The 22,005-nt window shown below is 46.4% G+C and overlaps 3 protein-coding genes across 5 annotated transcripts; 1 reads left to right on the top strand and 2 right to left on the bottom strand.

Annotated features, from left to right (window-relative positions):
- Positions 1–232: 232 nt before the first annotated feature.
- gfi1aa (growth factor independent 1A transcription repressor a) lies at positions 233–10,210 on the bottom strand. 3 transcript variants are annotated; one of them, XM_030114398.1, is made up of 7 exons: positions 10,126–10,210; positions 2,485–2,670; positions 2,141–2,341; positions 1,323–1,726; positions 1,004–1,141; positions 740–905; positions 233–623 (listed from the first exon to the last, which is right to left on the bottom strand). In XM_030114398.1, exons 2-7 carry the CDS (start codon positions 2,594–2,596, stop codon positions 445–447), a joined length of 1,200 nt encoding a protein of 399 aa, XP_029970258.1. In that variant the 5' UTR covers positions 2,597–2,670; positions 10,126–10,210; the 3' UTR covers positions 233–444. The 3 variants fall into 3 exon arrangements, with proteins under 3 accessions (XP_029970258.1, XP_029970257.1, XP_029970259.1); XM_030114397.1 differs by lacking the exon at positions 10,126–10,210 and adding an exon at positions 3,780–3,928; XM_030114399.1 differs by lacking the exon at positions 10,126–10,210 and adding an exon at positions 3,780–3,928 and having other exon boundaries at positions 2,141–2,338.
- rpl5a (ribosomal protein L5a) lies at positions 9,892–13,832 on the top strand. The gene is made up of 7 exons (XM_030114400.1): positions 9,892–10,043; positions 10,371–10,440; positions 11,604–11,719; positions 11,811–12,148; positions 12,481–12,658; positions 13,380–13,468; positions 13,659–13,832. Exons 1-7 carry the CDS (start codon positions 10,041–10,043, stop codon positions 13,759–13,761), a joined length of 897 nt encoding a protein of 298 aa, XP_029970260.1. The 5' UTR covers positions 9,892–10,040; the 3' UTR covers positions 13,762–13,832.
- Positions 13,833–14,187: 355 nt separating this feature from the next.
- On the bottom strand, positions 14,188–21,512 carry dipk1aa (divergent protein kinase domain 1Aa). Its single transcript, XM_030114396.1, has 6 exons — positions 21,248–21,512; positions 17,739–17,873; positions 17,462–17,569; positions 17,115–17,291; positions 16,886–17,017; positions 14,188–16,645 (listed from the first exon to the last, which is right to left on the bottom strand). The coding sequence occupies exons 1-6, from the start codon at positions 21,299–21,301 to the stop codon at positions 15,965–15,967; spliced, it is 1,287 nt and encodes a 428-aa protein (XP_029970256.1). The 5' UTR covers positions 21,302–21,512; the 3' UTR covers positions 14,188–15,964.
- Positions 21,513–22,005: the final 493 nt, after the last annotated feature.

Genomic DNA, 22,005 nt, shown 5'->3' with positions numbered 1-22,005 from the left:
GATACTGCAGGTAGAAGTTTGACCTGTCAGGCAGATTGGGGATGTGATTGATAGACTGCTTCTTGTTTTCCACAACGCTTATTCAATCAGTGGATAAATGCAACGACAGATTTAACACGGGTTCGGCTTCTGGGTGTTTTAAAGATTATAATTTAATAAGATATTTGATGAAGAAAAGTGTATTGAACATAAAAAAAAAATCACAACTGGACTCTTTAAATTAACCATTTAATTCACAATTCTCTTACAAATTGTGTCAATTCAAAAAGCTGATTTCATTCAACTTTGGAAATGAGTGAATACAACTGCTCCAACAATATTAATCGAGTGTAAAAACACATTTCATAAATAGGCAAATAATACATTTCAGAGTGAATACTTTTAAGACCAGGACAGAAACTGCCTGTTCAACAAGGAAGAAGCATAAAGCACAACACGGTGTGTTTATTTCAGTCCGTGCTGCGTCTCCTTGTGCCTCCTCAGGTCCACTTTCCTCTGGAAGCCCTTCCCGCACAGGTCGCAGCCGAAGGGCTTGAAGCCCGTGTGTTTCCTGCTGTGCGTGATCAGGTTGGAGCTCTGGCTGAAGGCCTTCCCGCAGACCTGGCACTTGTGCGGCTTCTCGCCTGCAGCGCAAAACCACATCGGAGGACATTTTAAAGCATGTTGAATTATGGGATGGGGGTGAAGAATTCCCTTTGCATGGAAAAACAGACGCCAAGCTTAACTGTCCCTCTCTCACCTGTGTGGATGAAGGTGTGTTTCTTCATGTCGGACTTCTGGTGGAAGCGCTTCCCGCAGTACTGGCACGGGTAAGGCCGCGTGTCCGAGTGGATGAGGAGGTGCGTGGACAGCGTGGACGAGCGCTTGAAGCTTTTCCCGCAGATTTTACAGCTGAAGCTCCTCTCCTGGAAAAAAAAACACGCAGAAAGAGGCCAAAAAGCGTGAGGCCCGTGCGCCCAGGGCCCGGATGAGGCCTTCGTGGTCCAGCCTGGGGGAATCGAACCTGCGAGTGGACCGCCCGGTGCTGATCCAGGCTCACTGCGTGTCCGAAGGTTTTCCCGCAGATCCCGCACTCAAACGGCCGCGTGCCGCTGTGCGACCGCCGCACGTGAACCTCCAGGCCGTGGGGTGTGGAGAACACCTGTGAGGAACAGAACAAGGCAACTTTTTTACTTATTCGCTTGTCTTGTATGATAAAATAATGTTATAACGAGTTTAGGGTAAAAAAAAAAAACATATATATATATATATATATATATATATATATATATATATATATATATATATATAAACTTTAGTCTGCGCCAGAAATGTCTACATACCTTGCAGCATTTGATGCATTTAAAGGATCCGCCCGTTTCGAGGTTCGAGCGGAGGAAATCGTTTTCGGTCTTGATTCCCGCGGCGTCGTCCTGCTGCTTCACATCCAGATACAGCTCGTCTCCGTCCCGCATCCTGCAGATCTGGCGCGCGGCAGAAGAATAATCTTGGTAACATCCGGCCCCGAGGCCCCGCTGTGCGTAAAGCGCCTCGGCGGCGTTGTCCTCCGGCCCGAAGCCGCCGACGGCGGAGTGAGACTCCCGGTGGCTCTGCAGGTGGTGGTGATAAGACCCCCGGGCCAGATGCCTCAGCTCCGACCGGGAGTAGGCGGACCAGGAGTAGGGGAAGAGCGGGATGTTGAAGGGCCCGTCCTCCGCCGCTGCAGTGGAGGAACCTGTCTCTGAATCTGCAAATTCAACCAGACTGTCAGTGCTTTACCGAGGGCTGACTGACAGTTTTGATAAATTACGTCGGATAAAGTAACTGCAGAACTAATAAAACAACCAATGGAAAATGTCAATGGAGGCTTCAGTTTGGAAATGTTTTCACTTTTCAGGAAATTCACTGTAATTTCTGTTGTCAAATAAGAAAATCACAAACCCCTTTAAAGCGTTCAAATATTGATTCCCTCCATAATTTTTATTAGTTTGAAAATAAAAAAAATCAAATTTAATAATAATAATAATAATAATAATAATAACAATAATAATAATAATAATAATAATAATAATAATAATAATAATTTCTAGTTTAGAAAAAAAAATAGTAATTGAATATACGCCACCGATTCAACAAAGAACTGTAGAAACTTGAAGCAGACCTGGGGAGGATGAAGGAGACGGGGGACGCCAGAAATCACAGTCGGAGGAGCGATCGCACAGGCTGCCTCCGCAGCTCAGCGGGGAGCCGGAGGACAGCGACCCGGGGGAGCGCAGCCTCGACCCGGGGGACAGTCTGTCAGCGCGCGCATCCTCCTGCGGCTCCGAGTTGGTCTCAGACTCCTCTTGAGGTTTGGTCTCTGCTGACAGCAGATCGCAATCATCAGCCTGAATTATTCTCAGTGCGCAACAAGTGTTTGGTGGGAGTTGAATCCCGTTAAAGTCACATCAGGAGACCGAAATGAAAGTAATTTTTTTTTTGTGCGTAATTACGCACCGAACCCACCTGCGCACGCATGGGCCAGAATAGCGTCCAGCCTGCTGCAGTCATCGTCCAGGTAGCGGGGCTGGTGGTAGCTGTGCGCCCGCTTGCTCTTCACCAGGAAGGACCTCGGCATGTTGGTCAAACTTCAGGTCGGACTGCTCCTCAAATCCTCCGCTCCTCTCCCTCCACGCTGCTCTGGCTTTATCTCTGGAGAGATTGGAACACTATTGGTTGTCGGGTGAAGCGGTGTAGGGATTTTTGGCAGGCTATTACGCGTGCGCAAAGGGGCCGTATCGTTTACCAGGTGTCGCCGGGCAGCTGGCCAAAAGATAGACCACCGTCCCCTCAGAAGGGGGGTCCCGGTCTGAGAGATTGTGTGTCCATTCGGGACACTGTAGACGATGTGTTTGGATTCACTGAAGGAGTCTGTTTGTATATTTTATAGCAGAGTGTCCATAATAATGAACATTAGGTTAAATATTGATCCACCATCATTTAAAAAAAAAACAGAATCTGAGGCGCAACTGCTCTTTATGAGAAGACATTGATTTTAACCTGCAGGATCTATTACTTGTTTCTGATAACCAAAGGAAATCCTAAATATGAAATAAAATCTAATATTAAATAAAAATATGCTTCAATTTATCGCAAATTTGATGTGATCGGAATTTTTATCATTCTGAAAACGACAAACGTGCCACGTTATCTGTTAAAATGCTTCTAGGACGTGTGCGTCTGAGGCTGGACAGTGCGCGCGGTGACGGATAATGACCTGTTTGTTTGGCTGGCTGTAAAGTGATCCTGTTAATGAGACGCGCGCGGCCGCAGCGCACAACAGCCTGCTGGTGGGGAGCCGAAGGATCCGCTTACGGTTTACACTGCTTCAGCTTACTCGCGCTGACTCCAGCCTGATTGCTTTACATCATTAAAAACCCCGTCTCCGGCTCCATGCACGCGCCCAATTAGGCTGTCCGACGAACAAAAAAAAAAAAAAAAAAAACGCAGGAAAAGACGCACAGTTGCGCCAGCTGGAGCAGCGGCCGGAGGAGGGGAAAAGGACGCGGTCAATCACACAGGTAGAAAAGTTTGTTTTCCGTAAATCTGTCAGGCGCAAAATGAAAATCATGGCGAAGAGTGGGGCTGCGTTCAAGGTCAGACCAAAGCAAAGCGGCAGGTATCCTTTTTTTTTTTTTCTTCACGTGGGAACAGGGTTTGTTTGATGCAGCTGCAGCAAGTTGGAGACCTGCAAGCAAAAAAAAAAAAAAAAAAGCAGATAGACGAGCTGTAAAGCTGCAAAACACACATGGCGTACTCACACACAGCTCTGGCTGCAGGGACTGGAGAAACACACCGTCCTGATCTGTTTCCACTCTGGGTCTGAATGTCAACGCAGAGAAACAGAAAGGGGCCAGAAACTGCTGCTCACACACCATCCCACACACACTCTCACACACACTCTTCACCTCTCCCCCTCCCTGAGAATATAATGTTCATGTCAGTCAGCCATCAGAGTGACACAAAAACACTGATTCACGGTTTGATAAAGGAGTCCGGCAGTGTTAAAATCTTCCTACATGTGCAACATTTGCTTGGTACAAGAAAAAAAAAAAGAAAGAATCATGGTGCTTTTTTGAACTGATTTCGTTTGATAAGGCTTATCTTCCCACTTAAGCAATCAGACCTACTTATTGATTTACTTTTTTTGTGAACGTAGACACGCAAACTGTTTGAGCAATGAGACTTTATTTTTTAAAAGTTTTTTAATCACAGTGGAAATCTGTAATGTTCACTTTCCTTTTAGATCACTTCACACATTTTGTGACTTGCTTCACTAGAGTTCCTTTCTTCGATGTCCAATAAACTATTCAGTCAATACCTGCCAATAAAAAATGTCAATGTTCTGGGGGAAAAAAAAAAAAAGGCTTCTTGTGACCTGAAGGCAGGTATGCAGTTTGTGTCCTGGTTGCTCAAAAGCACATCAACAGGCTGTGTTTGATTCTGAACTGCTGGAGGTCACAGTCGACTCTGATTGCTCTCGTAAGTCGTGGTCTAGGCCGAGGCAGAGTGAGTGTGACAGCATTAAAAAGTTAGAGGTACACACTGACTCAGAACAGGAAGCGAAATTCAGTGTAGAAGACACTATCAGTGCAGCCACAGCACCCCTCTCCCCTCTCCACCCCCACTCTCCCCCCTCCCTCACAACAAATCCACCTCCTCTTTCAGGCCCTGATTCTCACTGGGTTACAGAAAGTATGTGATTCAAACACACGCAGTGATCTCAGAGAGAGAGAGAGAGACGGCGTTTCTTTTTTCATCGCGGCGGTCTGATCTCAGCCTTGCTGAAGGTGCAGTTTACGGTCAGGTTAAATAAAAACCTGTGCTGTTGAGCAGTGATACCCTCCTCGAAACGTGACTTCTCGTCCCCCCTTTTAGCCCCTGTGAGGATAGCGAGGAGACTGCGGGGAGTTTTAAATACGCCTGAGGTCGCAGCTTTTATAGCACACGTGTGTGAATGTTGACATGAGGTGCAGAGCGCGCCACAGCGCTGCTCACGTCTTGATTTTGACGGAGTGTCGTTCTTCAGGAGGCCACGGCCGAATGACCAGAGGCAGGGAGCGGTGCAGCCGGGGACAGGAGCGCCGAGTGTCACTGATCAGACGAAATCAGTCAGTCGCACCGCCAATCAGTTCTACTCCATTTGAAACTGTTGAAATTGCACTAATGTTGAAGCTAGCAAACTCAACAGTCGTGCATGAACAGGCAGAGAAAAGAACCAACAAAAAACTTCTCCCTGAAAGAAAGCTGCAGCAGATTCATCCAGGCGGTGATCGTCTGCAACACGCGGTTAAAGAGGTAAAAGAACAGGGCAGCTTCTTATCCATTTGATGACAACTGGGGCTACGGGCCTGATCGATAAGATTCAGTTTTAGCAGGATTTTAACTGATCTATTCATGAATTAGTGTAATTCAAAGCTTGGGGGAACCAACAAATAATGCTCCTGCACCTTGGTGTGTGTGAGAGAAGTTAACACTCTCTGGATAGCATGCAATATGCTAAAAAACGAAAGTTCATTAAAACAGATCCATATCTTTCAAAAACAACCAGAAAAATGTTGAAACAGGGAGTTGTTCCCTCCTGTGCTCCGTCATCTTAATGTTGATTTGACTGGATGTTTACTTGCTGGAGACTCGGACAATAATAGCCTATTGTGGCCCAACTGACTTTCCCTGGTTCACGTCCCTTGTTAAGTCCCCGGCGCTCAGCCTCCGCCTGCACCTCTGCTGTGGCATCTCAATGAAAACCACATCACGCTATCTCATCCCCTCACAGGTTCCTCTGGCTCCAGAGCTCTAACCACAGTTTGACATCCCCATTCTCTTTCTTTTCAACTCTCTTCACTGTTTTCCCTCCAGCGAGGCAATCAGATTTTAGTCTCTTTCCTCTGAGTTAACTGTGGGCAGCACAGTCCACACACACACACACACACACACACACACACACACACACACACACACACACACACACATGAACTCCACCTCCGGGAGTGGCGGCAGAATCTCATCAGACTTTCAGCCGGCCCCACCTGCAGCCACCAGATAGGGACGGGAGCGCGAACACAATGAATGATTTACTGGACGCCGCTGACCACACGGCAGTTCTTCTTTCACACGCACGTCTTGTTTTTCTCGCCGACTCTCGCCGCAGGTCCCTCCCTCCAGCCGACGGCGAAGAGTTTTTGTTGTGCAAACTGATTTACTCAGTCTGAAGATCATTCTTATCCTAATTGAATGCCAATTATTTCTGTTCCAAAACAGAAAAGGAACTTTACTCGCCGTCTGGCCGATGCTTGAAATTTATGCCGTAAACACTCCACAAATCAAGCACCTCATCCATCACTGTGATCAGCGGCTCCCTTGTTTGCAACCATCACAACCGTTTCTGGTTGTAAATTTCTCTCCTTCCTATAAGAACCCCATTGAAGACGCTGGTGAAGAAAGCCGCTCGCTGTTTCCTGGTCATTGTGTCTGTGGTGCATTTCTGGGAAGGTGAGACAATCATTTGAGAGGTCAGAGGTCAGAAGACGCAGCCAAACCTCCAATAAGCTTTCAGTTCATTTTACCTTCTTTGTTTCTTGTTGTGTTATTAATTGTTAAAAGCTTCTTCTTCCCCGTGTTGTGATGTTTTGTTTTCTTACAGATGTACCTGAGCATGAGCTCATTTTCTTGGCTCTGAGTGCCGGTTTGTTTTCGCTCCTGCTCTGAGTTCTGTGGCCTGACACGTTTCACTGAAATATAGCAACGTAAACGCTGATCTCTGTGTTTTGACACGGAGTGTAAAACACAGATCTCAGGGGAAAAAAAAAAAAGAGCAGGGCTTTCTCACACGAGCGTCTTCATCTCAGCACCATCTTTGGCGTTCCTGATTGGTTCCTTCTGCTGTCAGACTGAGCAGAACTCGATTTGGTTTCAGCAGAACTGATTTGGCCTCTCGGACTACTTTGCTTGAGTCACACACTTGGCCGTTTGCCACTTTATCTCATACGGAGCGAAGCCGTTGAGTTTTCAGGGTATCAGTGTTTTCTGAATCAACCGACGAGCAGATTTTCTCTTTTCATCTCGCTGTTTTTCAGTTTTGGCGTTTAGATTTTCATAGGTAAATAAATGCAGGAAGACGGGCAGGAAATCTAAGACTGCGTTGCATGTCAACAGACTTCAGTCCTCTTATCTGTGCTGTGCCTGTGAGAACATCTGTTGATGTGTGAATTTCTGCTAATCATTTCTTCTCCACTGCGGCCGCGAAGTTTTCTTCTTTTATCCTAATTTTGTGATTTATACCAGCACAGGCTGTGAAAAGTAAAAAAGAAAATCTACATCTCAGAATGGAAATGTAACTTGACAAGCAGTTCGGGGTTTTTTTTTTTACCCTCTGTTTGAACCACAAGATACAAGTGGGTCGTCGCCCACCACGCCCTCGGCCTCGGCGTATGAGCTGTTATCGACCGCTGGCCGCTGCAGCCGAGGGATGACTGGACAAATGCTTCTCTCAATTGCGAAATCAGTTTTGCAGAAACAGAGCTTGAGCGGCGACGGAGACGCTTTCCACAAGAGTGACTGCGCCTTTTCTTATCTAACAGTGAGAACATCTGCACCCAGAGTGACAGGGAGGGAATTTATCTATCTTGCTCGAACAGAAAAGCAGAAGACCCCACTTCCTTTTTTTTTTATCCAGTAGCTTTTGATAGAGTTAACATTCAGAGTCAGAGCTGCTGGTTTATTATTGTAATGTTGTTTTTATTAGTGGAACTAAGATGTAATTGTCAAATGATGGTCAGACTGTTGACCCTCTTAAAAACCTGTTGTACCACTTGAACCGTGTTGCTTAGACTAAATGTTAATATTTTCTTCAGATAAGCTGAGAGAAGCAGCTACATACACATCTCTCACTTAAGAAGAGGCCTGAAGTATTTAGGCAATGGTACAAAAAAAAAAAGTTCTACTTAAGAAGAGGACTCTGCTTGGTTCACTTTTCAGTTTCACTTCCCACAGCTTGACACCAATGTGTGAACATTTTCAAAGCAAATTCTTTATATTGCTTTGCATTTGAGAGGGATCGTCCTAATAAATATAAAGATTTATTTCAACCTCGGCTGGAGTGACTGTAACAACCGGAGAGGTGCACTGGATGTGAGAGGGTCAAGAAAAGTCACAAGCCATGAAAAAAGGGAACAACTGGAAGGAACCTAAAAGAGAGGGAGACGTGACGGAAGATAAAAGATGCTCGCTGAATGTGATGTCTGGGAAAATTAGCAGCTGTGTGGCTGCAGTGAACCAGGAAACGTGAAGCTGGCAGCCAAAATAACTTTACTTCAAAGGGCTGATTTTCACTCTCAGTAAAGATCAAAGTCTGTATGTTTCAACCTTCACGTGAATGAAGCAGCGGAGTCTGTGCTGTTTTGCATCAGTATCAGTAACTCAGTGGAGGAAGTCTGTAATATCGCCACCTCTGTTAATTGGCGTCTCTGAATCAGCCAAAGGTGTGATTCTGTGTGAGGACGGTTGGGTTTCTCTCATCTTTTTGCTAAGTGTTGGCCGGGATAAGCTCTCTCCTCGCCACTATCCTCGACAGGATGAAGAGTGTATAGATAAAGGATGGATGGATGGATGATCTAAGGCAATGTTTTACGGGAGAGACTGAGGACTGTGAAGCGTATCTTTCATGGGAGCGTTTGCAGATTTTATGTCTTTCTAAATTAGTTGTTATCAGACTTCGACAGCGCTTCGTAAGAATGCTTTTAGATGTCGGATTGTTTCCACAGGAGAAGTGGCTGCTCTGAAGTTGAACCCTCATTTACAAATACTGTAAGTCAGTAATCATGTCTTACCAGAAGCCCTGCGGCTGCAGCACTGACACAGCAGTGAAACACCCGCAGCCGTGAAGTCCTGCATCCTGTGTTATGTTGAACACAGCATTTTAAATCTCGCCATGCACATTGGAACATTTTTTTTTTTTTTTTTTAATAAGCAGATTGTGAAGGAAAGAGATGAAACTTTATACCACTTTCAGTCACACTCCAGGACATCAAAAATTGTTTTCAAAAATGGTCACTTCTCAGGAACTAAAAGTTCACAGATTAATGTGTTTGACCTTTCCATATGAAACAATTACTGAATTGATGTCTCCCGACACAATGAGGCAGATAGAAAACTAAAAGGTTTCGTTGCCATCGATGTAATTCAGAATGTGTCTCGTTTTTGAGACAGGTTTGGCAATCAGCAGGCCTCAGCATTATCGTAGGCCACATGTTAGGTGACCTCAGCAAAACCTATTCACTTCAGTGTGTCTGGCCAGATTATGCTGTTAATGCAATTCCAATATATTATATAATGATAAATTCTGCCTTGTTAGAATACGGATTTTATAATTACGGTACTTCTTTATGATGGTGGTGGAATAACTAACTCTTTCACATCTTGGCTAATTGTTACCTCGGCATATTCTTGCATATTCTATCTCTGCATGTGTGAACTTTTATCCAGACACTCAGCTTTCCTCTCACTGTACAGAAACATGCATTCTGAGGTTAAATGATGACTCTAAAATCTGACTGTCTGTCTCTCTGAGTTTGTCCTGTGATGGACTGCTGACCTGACCTTTACCCTTCGTCCACCTATTATCATCTGGAATCAGTCCCTCACTACCCAACTTTTCTAAACTCTTTGGGATTCATTCATATTAAACATCAAAAATTACTTTTAAAGCATGTTTTTGATGTAATATTTGATTAATATATGGGTTTTTAAACTCCATAATAGACAGCACGTTGTATTTTTTGTCTACCTTGACTTATTTCTTCTTTTTTACCTGCAATGGAAGGCTTACAGGTGTGGCTTTAATTAAAATGAGCTGCACTGCCCCCTGCTGGTCGGGGTGCAGTGCAGCGTGTCCTCCCGGGCTGCAGGGGGCGCTGCGCGCTGGCGGCGGGAGGACGGCAGAAGAAGGGAAGAGCAACGTCAGACTTCCTTTTCAAGGAGACCGCCGCTGCTAACGGGAGGGAAACTGCAGCCGTCGGTCCAAAATGGTGAGTAATTTCAACGCATATACTGATAGATCATCCTGTCCGAGTGTCTGTCGATGTGTCCTCGGTCAGCGGAGGGATTTACCGTGTTTAGATGGTCGGATGGAGATGGATGATGGCGGAGTTCTCCCCGCGCCAGGCCGGCGTTCCAGCGTGGAGCTTCATGGCTGATGAAACCACACTTCCTGCACCCTCAATCTCAGCTTTAAAACACGAATTAAACCCCTCCTGGCCAATCTTTCCCACATTAAAGTTTGATGCGGACTGGTTGCGCGCGTGTATGTGGTGTTTGAAGCGTCTGTACGTGCTGAATGTGACTTTTCTTTGCAGGGGTTCGTCAAAGTGGTGAAGAGTAAGGCCTACTTCAAGAGGTATCAGGTTAAATTCAGGAGAAGGAGAGGTAAATCTCACTGCACACAGCATCTCTTCTCATTTAGATTAACCTTAATCAATCGGTGTCATTGCCAGTACTTTTATTTTCCGGTTTTTAATTAAATGTGTTCAGGTTTGGTATAAAGTTCACTCATTAAATTAAAGATGACAGGGTGTGAGGTTTAAACAGCGATACTGTTAATTGATCACAGTATTCAACAAGATTGTTTTTGACCCTTTTAGATCAGGGTTTTTCTAATCCTGGGCCTGGAGGGCCTCTGTCCTGGATAATGTAGGTCTCCCCAAGTTGCAGTACAGCTGATTGCCATGAGAGGCTGTTTTCAGGCTGGATGATGGCCCCATCGTACTTGATGGAAGTAGTTTAAAGTGAGAAGATGTAAAACTCGCACCGGCTGGATTCATAACCACCAGAGGGCCATCACACCTCTGGAGGAGTTACAGTAATCATTGGTGAACTCCTGAGTCACATTAATAGATCAGTTTGTTGCAGAATGCACTCAGATGCTTTTCTTTAACCTTCCCCTGACATTTAGATTCAGATTCGATGTAAACAGTTATTCTTCGGCTTTCATTAAGCAGTCACAATACAGAAAACATTTTCAAGGCCAGTTCTACACTCCATGCTTTGAGCTGACAGTTACAATAGTGTTCTCTAAGCTGGCATTATATGCAGATTATTGCTAATCAGCTGTGGCGCTTGAACTTTTGGCTCAACAGTTTTGTTGTGTGGAGATTAATTATTGCATACATTCATTTAACAGTCTTGTCTAAAGCTGGGGAAGCAAATATGATCATTGTGGGGGCTGCGTTCATTTAATCTGCATTGTCAGGACGACTGATATAGTACAATTGGTAACCAGTTTAATGATCTCAATGGTTTGTCCTCGGCTTTAATGCATGTGTTTCATCTGTTTTTACCTTAAATTACACTCAGAAGTGCAGCAGTTTTAATTAAAATCTGCTCCAGATGTGCTTTAAGTAGACACCCCCATCTTTACATGGGTTATTGTCAGTTATATTATGCCTCATTTTATCTCTAGAAAATACTGTTCGAATTCCTGAGTAGTTCAGCAAATTAGTTATATACTGAGAATCACGGTGAATGTTAAATAAAAAAAAATCTGTACATTCTTCAGTCTAACATGATGTTCCCTCTTTTCATCTTTCCAGAGGGAAAAACTGACTTTTTCGCTCGCAAGAGGCTGGTCGTGCAGGACAAGAACAAGTACAACACCCCCAAGTACCGAATGATTGTCCGGCTCTCCAACAGGGACATCTGCTGCCAGGTGAGAGCCCCGAGGACCCGGTGAAGCACACGCCGTTAATGTGTCAAAACGTCCTTGCTTCACCTTCTCCTGCCCGTTTCTGTCGTTGTAGATTGCCTATGCAAAGATTGAGGGAGACCACATCGTGTGCGCTGCCTACTCTCACGAGCTGCCCAAATATGGCATCATGGTCGGCCTCACTAACTACGCCGCGGCCTACTGCACCGGGCTCCTCCTCGCCCGCCGGCTGCTGCAGAAGTTTAACATGGACCAGGTGTACGAGGGCCAGGTGGAGGTGACGGGAGACGAGTTCGACGTGGAGAGCGTGGACGGCCAGCCGGGCGCCTTCACCTGCTACCTGGACGCCGGGCTGACCAGGACCACCACAGGAAACAAGGTGTTTGGAGCGCTGAAGGGGGCGGTCGACGGAGGGCTGTCCATCCCGCACAGGTCAGCACTGGACACCGCCGTCTCCTCTCACTGACGTTTGAAACGAGCGGTTTCCTGGTTCGGTCGCCTCTTGATGATGATGACGAACGCACTGAGCAAAATGTAGTTGGTCCTTCATTTGCATTAGCTGATGTGTGTTGTCGTTTTCAAGACGGGGCTGAGAGAGGCGACTCGAACCGGAGCAAACGCCGGTTCATGTTCTGACGAGCGTTCGGGTAGACGTCCTCTCAGACAGCAGAGTTCGCACGGGTCATCTGGACAGTGAAAAGCTGGGACACGCCCGTCAGAGCCGTCCTCTGGTTCCTGATGCAATCTTTCTTTTTGCTTTTTAGCCTGAAACGCTTCCCTGGCTACGACGCGGAGAGCAAAGAGTTCAACGCCGACGTGCACAGGAAGCACATCATGGGAATGAACGTCGCCGACTACATGTCTTACCTGATGGAGGAGGACGAAGAGGCCTACAAGAAACAGTTCTCCCGTTTCATCAAGAACGGCGTGACGCCAGACACGGTGAGACGACGGAAGCTGAGATGTGGCTCTTTTGCTTGTGTGGACTTTCTCCGGTTTGTAGCAGGAAGAGAGTGAAATAGTTGTATCACTGCTGCATTTGAGGCATCAAAACCACGTTGATTAAATCAGAGCTGCTTGCAGTCAGAATTTAAATGCATTAAAGGAAGATAATGTATCAGAGGTTTGAGCAGATAAACAGTGATTTGTACACAAGAGAGCACCAACAGGTTAATTCTGCATTTAGTGATCGCAGTTCAGAACTGTCATTTTGATTTAACCTCGCTTATTTAGACATTGTTTCATGTTGTTGGCAAGAATAGCTCAGCTTTGTGTAAAGGTAAAGCAGCGGCTGAGTTAAATTTTCCTGTAGGAACAGTTTTGAGTGCGTCACACTGGCATTCCTGAGCTCAGGTGTGATCATGTGAGCTGCAGACCGGTCGGGTGTTCCTGGTCCACGGTTTGATTGGAACTCTCCTTGCTCGATCACCTCGCGTCTCCCTGTTGCTCTCTCTGCAGTGCTTTGAGTTTCACAGGTTATTTATGGCTCTCTGCTTCTTGATGATGATAAAAATGACGCTGAGCAAAATGTAGTTGGTCCTTCATTTGCACCGGCTGATGTTCACTGTCGTTTTCAAGACGGGGCTGAGAGAAGCAGGAGGGATGTTCAGCAGGCGCGGAGGTAAAATTCCTCTTGTTTTTAAACATTCGTTTGTGTCTTCAGGTGGAGGAAATGTACAAGAAAGCGCACGCTGCCATCAGAGCCGACCCCAAACACGTCAAGAAACCCAAAAAAGACATCAAGAAGAAGAGGTGAGTTCCTGGTTTGCATGTCTTAATAGGCTAAATGTCACATGAAAAAAAGTGGATTCGCTTGATGCCAAGCCCCCTGCTGAAAGTGTTGAATAGCTAATAGGAAGAGCCCGGTGCCGAGCGGACAGAGCCTCTCTCAGCTGATGAGCTGAATGCTGATGGAGCTGCCGTTGTGTCTCTTTCCGGGCAGGTGGAACCGCGCCAAGCTGTCCCTGGCACAGAGGAAGGACCGCGTCGCTCAGAAAAAGGCCAGCTTCTTACGAGCACAAGAACAAGAGGCCGGGGAGGGTTAGGGCCTCGGCGCGGAGCTTCACCCAGAGATGGCAACGTCCGCCACGGATCAATAAAATTATTGAATTGGAAAGCTTTCGACTCCGTCCCTGTGTCGGGTTCAGTTACTTTTGCTGAAGGCTAGAAGGTTAAAGTACTGTGTCTAAAGTATGTTTTCTGCACCCTATTGAGAGGCAGACGTTTTAGAAATGTTGCAGCTGCCACTTTACATCAAAAACAGTAATATCTGAAGCAGTGTTACATGTATGCCAGTGTTCATCTACTTTATTCTTCAAGTACTCATTAAAAAAACCAATCAAGGTACCAGCAGTGGAACTATTGTGGTTCAAATCACGTCCATTAAATAGACTTTACTGTGACAAGCTTTAATTCCTCATGATAATCGTTCACAGCATGAGGTCTGGCAGACCTGGAAAGAATTCAATGTGTTACAGTGAAGTGGTACACAGTTTAATTGTGCAAAAATCATGCTGGTTTCTTCAAATTAGTAAACATTCCATACACTCAAAAGTCAAACGGCGACGTGGACCACGTGCTTCTCAGGCCACGTCCGCTGAAATCCTCGAACTGGTCCGTGAATTCAAAGTCTCCCAGTACAGCATCGACTGCCAGCTCGAAGTTCAGTCAAAACCACTGTTCATGGCGAACATTCGTCACGTGATTTCAGCATGGTCTCAATGGCACTGTGATTCAAAAAAACAGCATTACAGTACAATACAACAAACGCCTTTTCAGTGAGAAATACAAACAGCGAAACATTCACTAATTCTTTTTCTTGGTCGATGCAGCATCGTGGATGTCAGTGGAGATGAGCAGCGTAGTGAAATACTCTCAAACTGCGTGAATAAACGCCTTCATGTCACCACACGCAGCTTCAGTGGTCCTCAAGACGTCAGAAATAACTCCTTCACTCATACCGGTCCTTTAAATCAGTCACAAGCTCAATGTGGAGAAATGACTTCGAAAACATTTAGCCACGGGTCTTTCATAAATAAAAGTGATCTGATAGTAAAGCTAAAATTGTGTGAAAACTTCTCAGCAATGTCTGGAAATCTGTAATATCAGGAAAAGACAAGTCATAATTTTCAATCTGGGGTCTCTTAAAATATTAATAGAACATATATGGAGAAGATTCTAAAGTTCCTTTCTCCAGATACCGATCTCCTCCTTGAGGGACCTGCTGCCTGAGCAGAACACACACTCTCACACTCTCACAGGCGCAGGATGGCTGGTGTTTGCTGCCCTCTGGCAGGAGGACCTCGCTTCACTCGGGTCACAGAAACAGCCACATTTTCCATTATTCTTTGCTCATATATTTCATTTCATTCTGTCTATGTCTGCAGAAACCGTTCGCCTTTCTTTTTGCACGGATGCGGCCAGAAATCTGACCAGTCAGTTCTCGTCAGCTTTTATCGCGAAACTCTTGAAAACCATTGCTGATTTCTATTATTTCAGTGCTGCGCCGGTTGACCTTTTCCTTCATCACAAAGAGCACGGGACTGGAAGTTTGTGTTTAGCTTAAATATTGACTTCTGTCACAAGTGAGAGCTGCACTGTTTGCACTCGTTTGGGTAATCTTTTCTGGAAACTAGCGTGGAAAGACTTTTAAGAAAACGCGCAGACCCTCATTCTGCTGCCGGAGACATAAACTGTCAGAGAGTTGTTTAACTAATACTCGAGTGGTTTTGGTCCTTCACTTGTCCGATAGATCAAGGTGCTGACATGCTGTCAATCTGATTGTAGAAACGTTCCTCCCTGATTACGGCAGGATTCTTCACTTCGACTCAATGAGGGAGCACGCCTGTTTCTCTGAATCCATTAAGGCCGACATGCACGTTTCCCGAAGCTTCAATTTACCGTCTGGGATCCCAACGAGTGAGCTCGGTTTTTCTGGGAGTGTCCTCATAACATTCCATCAAGGTGAACGACGCTATACGGTGTAATGTCTCTATTATGGTTTTAAAGTGTGATGCACGGAAACATGCAACGATTCAGTCTCATGAAAGCACTCAGATCGGTTTTCCAGGTGCCGAGCTCTTCAACTGGCTCTGAGGAGGTAGGTCCACCAGCCTGGCTGCTCAGAAGAGTCAGAAGTTGATAGAAATGTCTTTAATAAATGTGCTACTCTTAAATCACAGCATCTTTTCCTATGTTGAGTCGCTCCTTTCTGAAGAACCTCGATTCCAGAAGGACGCCGTCTTCTTGTCACGAGTCCTTGGTGTGTGAGATCTGTCTCCACAGCAGCGCCTTCAGGTTGTTGAGGATGAGCGAGTGCTCCATGTTCATCTGCCCGGCGTTGCCCTTGAGAGCCATGCAGGCGTAGAGCTGCCGCTCCAGCTCCTCCCTCATGGCCGCCGGCGCCCCGCGCAGCAGGTAGTCCTTCAGCGCGCCGCACGCCTTGGCCAGGTTGGGCTGGACCGGCTCCTCCCGGCAGCGCCTCTCCGACGGGTCGCACGATGTGCGGCAGTCCGTCCCGTAGACGCAGTCGGCGTCCGTCTCGCACCGCAGCGCCCGCATGGCGCGCCGGAACTCGTCCTCGGGGACCACCGCCCGGGTGTCGGTCAGACGGAGCTCGTGCCGGTCCGTGTAGCCGAAGCGCGCCGCCGCCACGTCGCAGATCAGGAAGCTGCCGTACGTCCCGTGGAAGACGTCCTCCACCAGCTCCAGCAGGCCCATGGAGATCTTGGCTTTGCGAGGCCAGGACGGCGTGAACCACTGGTCCACGGTGCGCTGCACGCCGCTCGGCACCCAGGACGCCAGCGGCCAGGGCAGAGACAGACCGTACAGCGGCCCGTAGGGGATCCGCTCCGTCATGTACAGGTCGCCGCAGTAACCCAGCAGGCGAGGGGTGTGTCCACGGTCCTGGAGCAGCAGGCCCAGCAGCACCTCAAAGGACAGACACACACACACACACACACACACTTTCAGTGTCGAGCCCTCGATCTGTCCTCCAGATAAACAACTTCGTCACATTTGACTGTTTACTTCAAAAACTAACAGAAACACACTTTATAAAGCAGATTTCATTTGGAGAATCTCAGCAACAAATACAGGAAAATAAGACTTGTCCAAACTAGAAAAGTGTTCAGATTAATGTATGGCGGCTGCACTCGGCTCTTGCGGTACCTCGTCCATCTGAAGGAGCGCCCATGTGGAGCGGGCTTCTGGCAGCGACACCCGCCCGTCTCTGTTGCCATCGGCGACGGAGAGGATCTGGCTGACGAGGCTGGCGAGGTTGGCCTGCTCTCCAAGTTTGGACTGTTTGACAAGGAAAGACAAAGAGGAGGCTGTTCCTCGCTCCAACGAGGGCTCGGTTCTTTCTGAACTTCTCGGGCTCACGCCGGCGCTTCCTTACCTTCAGGTGATTGAAGACCATCTCTCTGAACTTCTCGACCGAGGTGCCTCTGGTCGGCTTATCGAACACGGGAGCTTCTCTCCGCGGCTCCGGTTCCTCGCCCAGCTCGTAGTGCGCCACCTCCCCCAGCTTACAGCGGATGATCCCGTCGTGGTCGCCCCAGCTTCCTGTGTACACCTGGTAAACAGAACGACACCACTTTAGCACACACAGCACAAAGTCACACTGGTTTTAGCACCAGATTCACATTAAGGGCAAAAAAACCTTATTGTGTGGGAAGGAAGACAGAAACTCAGAAGTGAAAGACGACACAGTAAGTGAAACAGCACAGCGTCGCCGTCCTCTACCTGGTTATTTGGCAGCGTAGACAAACACCGTCCCATGTAGAGAGTTTCCTTGTCGCACAGGCTGCTGCAGGCCGATCCATCGATGATGCCCTTCCTGTATTTATCACACTTTGAGAACGACAGGAAAATCACATCTCATGGAGATTTAAAGTATTACATAACACGCTGCAGCTGCTCTCCAGAAATCGGATTTTGTCATGAAGTCGACGTGTGCCATTAATCCAACAGCCATAAAAAAATTTAAAAAAAAAATCACTTCGAAAATGCAGACACTCACAATGGCGTTCCTGCACTCGTGTCCTCGGCACAGTTCTGTGTAGGTGGAGTACTGCACATAGAGCACCCAGCTCCCCACCAGCACCGTCAGCCACGTCAGGAACAAGTACTTCACCCGCACAAAGGAGATGCGAGCCTGGAGAAGCACAACAGAAACAGACACGGGTCAAGATCAGACACCGCAAACTCACAAAAACTCACAAAAATCAAATCATACAACCATCATGTGACATACAGTCAGTTCTTTGCATTGTGATCACGTTTTACTAACATTTTAAACAAGAAGAGCGTACTCCGTCGCTCAGGGTTAACCCAAGTAAGACAATCAACCTCAATCACATAATGGGTTGCCATGGTAACATGATGTGGGCGTCCCACCACATGGTACAGGCTGTCAGCGAAGCCTCGACGTGCAACAACAGCTCATTAGACTGGGGTGAAAAAAAAAAAATGTTTCGGAGGTAGAAGACAAGTTGCTTCTGTGTGACAGCTTAAAAAAAAAAAAAATTCAATTACCGGCAGAGTCACAGGATGTGCACAACGCACGTCTCACAATATCTCCGCATGTCTCTGAGCTAAATAGATATCCTGTTTTAAAATGCTGTGCTGTTCGAGCCGTCTGTGACTTACTAACAGATGTGATAAATCACGACTCAAGGGAAATGCAGTTTGAATTGTCATCGGTTGGGGGGTTTTCAGAGTGGAGGTTGCATGTTCTCCTCGTGTTTTCTGGTAAACTGCCTGTAGGGGTGAATGTGGACCGAGGACCAGTCCAGGCTGAACCCAGTGGCACGGCCCAGAAAGGAAAGTGGCAGAAGATGGTTTTCTTGGATATTTACTCACTAATGATCACGTTACCAGAAGCAAAAAGTGCAGACATGGCACCAGCTCTTGTAACACATTACCATCCACTGTTAGTACAAACTACAGTCAACTTCTGAACAGCAGATTCATAAAGTTTCAATTCACCTTCTTCTGTTAAACTATCCAACAGATGATCAGATTTGTTTTTTTTTTTTTTTTTAATGTGAGAACCTGATTAAGTGATATTTTCAGTAGCATACACAGCAAGTGAAAATCAAACCCAACTCAGAGATAAAATCTCTCTTTGGAAAGTAAAGTGAAGCAATGAAAAGAATTTAGGTCAGACTGCCTGCGCCGGCCACAACACTCAACTTTTACTAAAACAAAACTGCAGTTAGTTTTTCCTCTGAGGACTCCCACTTTACTTGGGAGGATAAAAACGATTTGGGTTCTGCTTTGATCACGCGGCAGGAACTGCTCATGGTGTGTGTGTTTTGGCAGCGTGCTGCGCCGCTCATTCAGCCTGAGCACTGCTTCCAAATCCTAACAAAATATGCAGCCGGTGTGGCGGGAATCGAGCCTTTCTTTGGCGTTTTCATCTTTGATGTGCTGTGATTGCTGCAGTGTGTAAACAGGACGCGAGCGCTTTCTGTTTTGGATCTGATCCACGCAGTCGCAGTCAAATTACAGCTGTAAATTCAAACTGTATAGATTTAGAGCACATAAGTTCACTGAGGGAGAAGGAGGTAAACACAGGCAGGATATAGGAAAACAATAAATTTCCTGCCTCTGTCTTTGGTGCATTTCACCAAATTGCCTATTGACTGCAGCAGGTTATTAGAGCCTTAGAAGCAGCATTGGCTTCTCCTCCTTCTTCTTCTTCTTCTTCTTTGCAAAGCTGTCGTGCTTTCAAACAAAGCAAGTCCCAAAAGAGATGAACAAACAGATAGTGGGGCGTCCCGACACGGGCCAGTGATCAGAGTCTGAACTGTCAGATCTGAACCCTTTGTAGGATGTTTTTTTTTTTTTTTTGGCAAAAGAAAAGAGCATACATGTTTCACTGACACAGACAGCAGTACGGCGGCATGAGGACGGCGGCAGTAACAGGCGAGCGGCTGTGAGTCATGTGTGCATGCGTCTTCGCACATGATGCTGCCTCCAAGTTAAAGAAGTGAAACCCGAGCAGCAAAGAGCTTAATCCTTCATTAATCCCCGAAGCTCTGATAATGTCTTTTCCGAGGGAACTCACATGTGGCGTCTGCTCTGAAAACAAATGCTTTCTTTTTTTCTGAACCAACTGCACGTACAGTAGGAAACTAGAAAGTGGCTCGTTTGTGTAATATTCTACAGTGAGGTAAAAACTGCACTGCTGCATGTAAAAGCACAGGAGTTAGGTAAGAACAAATAATTCTCACTGTAAACTCAGCAGGGATGTACAAAAAATTCAGAGGCAGAAGAAGATGAGGCAGCGTGACACAGACAGTCAGACTGTTAATCTGGGGGACTGGTGATGAATAGTGCAGATGGAAAAAATGTCAGCTGTGCATGCAGCCTTGCAGGAAAAAGACAAAAAAAAAACATTGCTCAAACTGATGGGTTACACTTGTCAACAGTACGATTCAGTTACCCAGCACCAACCCTCACGAAGGATCAGGGTTTTATCTTCCAGTCATTACAGCACAGACAAAAGACCTGCAGGATCTCCTCTCCACACATAACCATCTGGAAAAGTCTGCAGGGTTCCTCAGGACAGAACAGTCACTCGTCACACAAACTGAGATGTTAGTATTTGACCCTGCTATACAGACAATAGTTGACGACCCTGCAGAGTAATAATGTGTAATTAGACACATAATAGACTATCAGGCTTTCTAAATATAGGTGGTTCCATTATTCACCAATACTCTGAAGTCATTTCCTCTATTTGATTTCCAATAGATATTGCTGCTATGCTGCAAATTAGAAAACTTTGGTAAAACCAAACATTTTGAATGCAGTCTAAAACTGGCGGAAGCAAATTTGTGGAAATGTATCCAGATCTGCATGTCTTTAAAGCAGAAGTATGTGTAGGGGTGTGATCTGTTTAATTAATCCTCCCACAAGGCCAGGGTGCACACTTGTTGAAGCAGCTTCCACCTCCTCCAGCTTCCAGAGGACTTCAGACACTGTCCAGAGAAGAGATAAAACTGCAGGAACATGCCGACGAATAAATGCAATCCTGTATTCTTTTTCCTGCACTGGGGGAATTTGCTGGCAGCAGGCAAACGGTACCAAAATCAGAGGGTTCAGCCTTTATTATCCAGCCACAGGGATTACTGCTGCTCGGCCACAGCTTCGCCAGCATTTCAAGTAAAATGTTAAAGAGAAATGGTTTGAATGAAGAAAGATTACATGCTTCAGAGAGACTCATTCTAAAGGTCCTGGCATCATGCCAGCTCCTCTGGTCAATGACAGGCCTGCACTGAGCAATCTGGGTCAGCAGAGGGACTGTCAGCCCGCTGGAGGGAAGAGAACCACATTCATCAGGTCTGAAGGTTCCCACAGTCAACCATCAGAGTGAGGAGGGACAGGTCTGCTGCCAGCTGGGAGGCAGATGTGTCGACCAAACGCACACACACACACATATCCAATATATAATATATACACATTTAATCATAAATCTGCCATCTGCTTCACATAACGTGTGATGATAAAAATGCGTTTTACCTGAAAGTAAAAGGACTTTTTCACCCAGGCCCGTGGAAACAGAGCCTTCGCCATCACAAAAATAGATCATCTCAATGTGCGGACCTGGCAGAGGAAGATCGTCCAAAAAACACACCGCGGGGGGAGAGAGCGTCCACAACGAACCACCGGCACCGCACGCAACCGACCGCCGCGTGCTTCCGGACCTCCGGCCGCCCGGAGATGCTTTACCGTTACCGACTGTCGGCGCGTCTGGTCCGTGTGAACCGCTCCGGTGTGGCTGTACTCCGCCTGCGCCTCCGCTCCGTGCGGCAGCTGCTGGTTTTCAAGCGAAGCAACATACCTCAAGCTGGGGAAAAAAAAAGAGAGGTTTAAGGCGCAGGCGCAGCGCCCCCCCCCCCCCCCCGCGCGCGCGCGCGCGCGCGCGCGACAGTCACGCGCTCTTCAAGTTCTCAGACCCGAGATCGAAAAATCACTTTCACACACTTTGTTCCAGTCACCAGTGCATAACTCCAGGAGCTCCACGGCGACAATTTTCATTCTAAGCTGAATAATAAAAACTTGGTCAAGTTGACAATCTGGATGTGAAAAAACATCCGCTGCACGTGCCACAATAAAAGCCGTCTAAATGCGAAAATATAACTTCCGGTCCTTAATCACCTCAAATAAAATAAAATAAAATAAAATAAAATAAAATAAAATAAAATAAAATAAAATAAAATAATTTTTCATTTAACAAAAAGTATCAGCAGAAATCACAGGAGTGGCGCGGTTTCATA

Source organism: Salarias fasciatus, chromosome 18 (genome assembly GCF_902148845.1).
Source record: "Salarias fasciatus chromosome 18, fSalaFa1.1, whole genome shotgun sequence".
Classification (NCBI taxonomy): Eukaryota; Metazoa; Chordata; class Actinopteri; order Blenniiformes; family Blenniidae; genus Salarias; species Salarias fasciatus.
The sequence above is the reverse complement of the archived record's forward strand: the minus strand, read 5'-3'. Positions and strand labels throughout refer to the sequence as shown.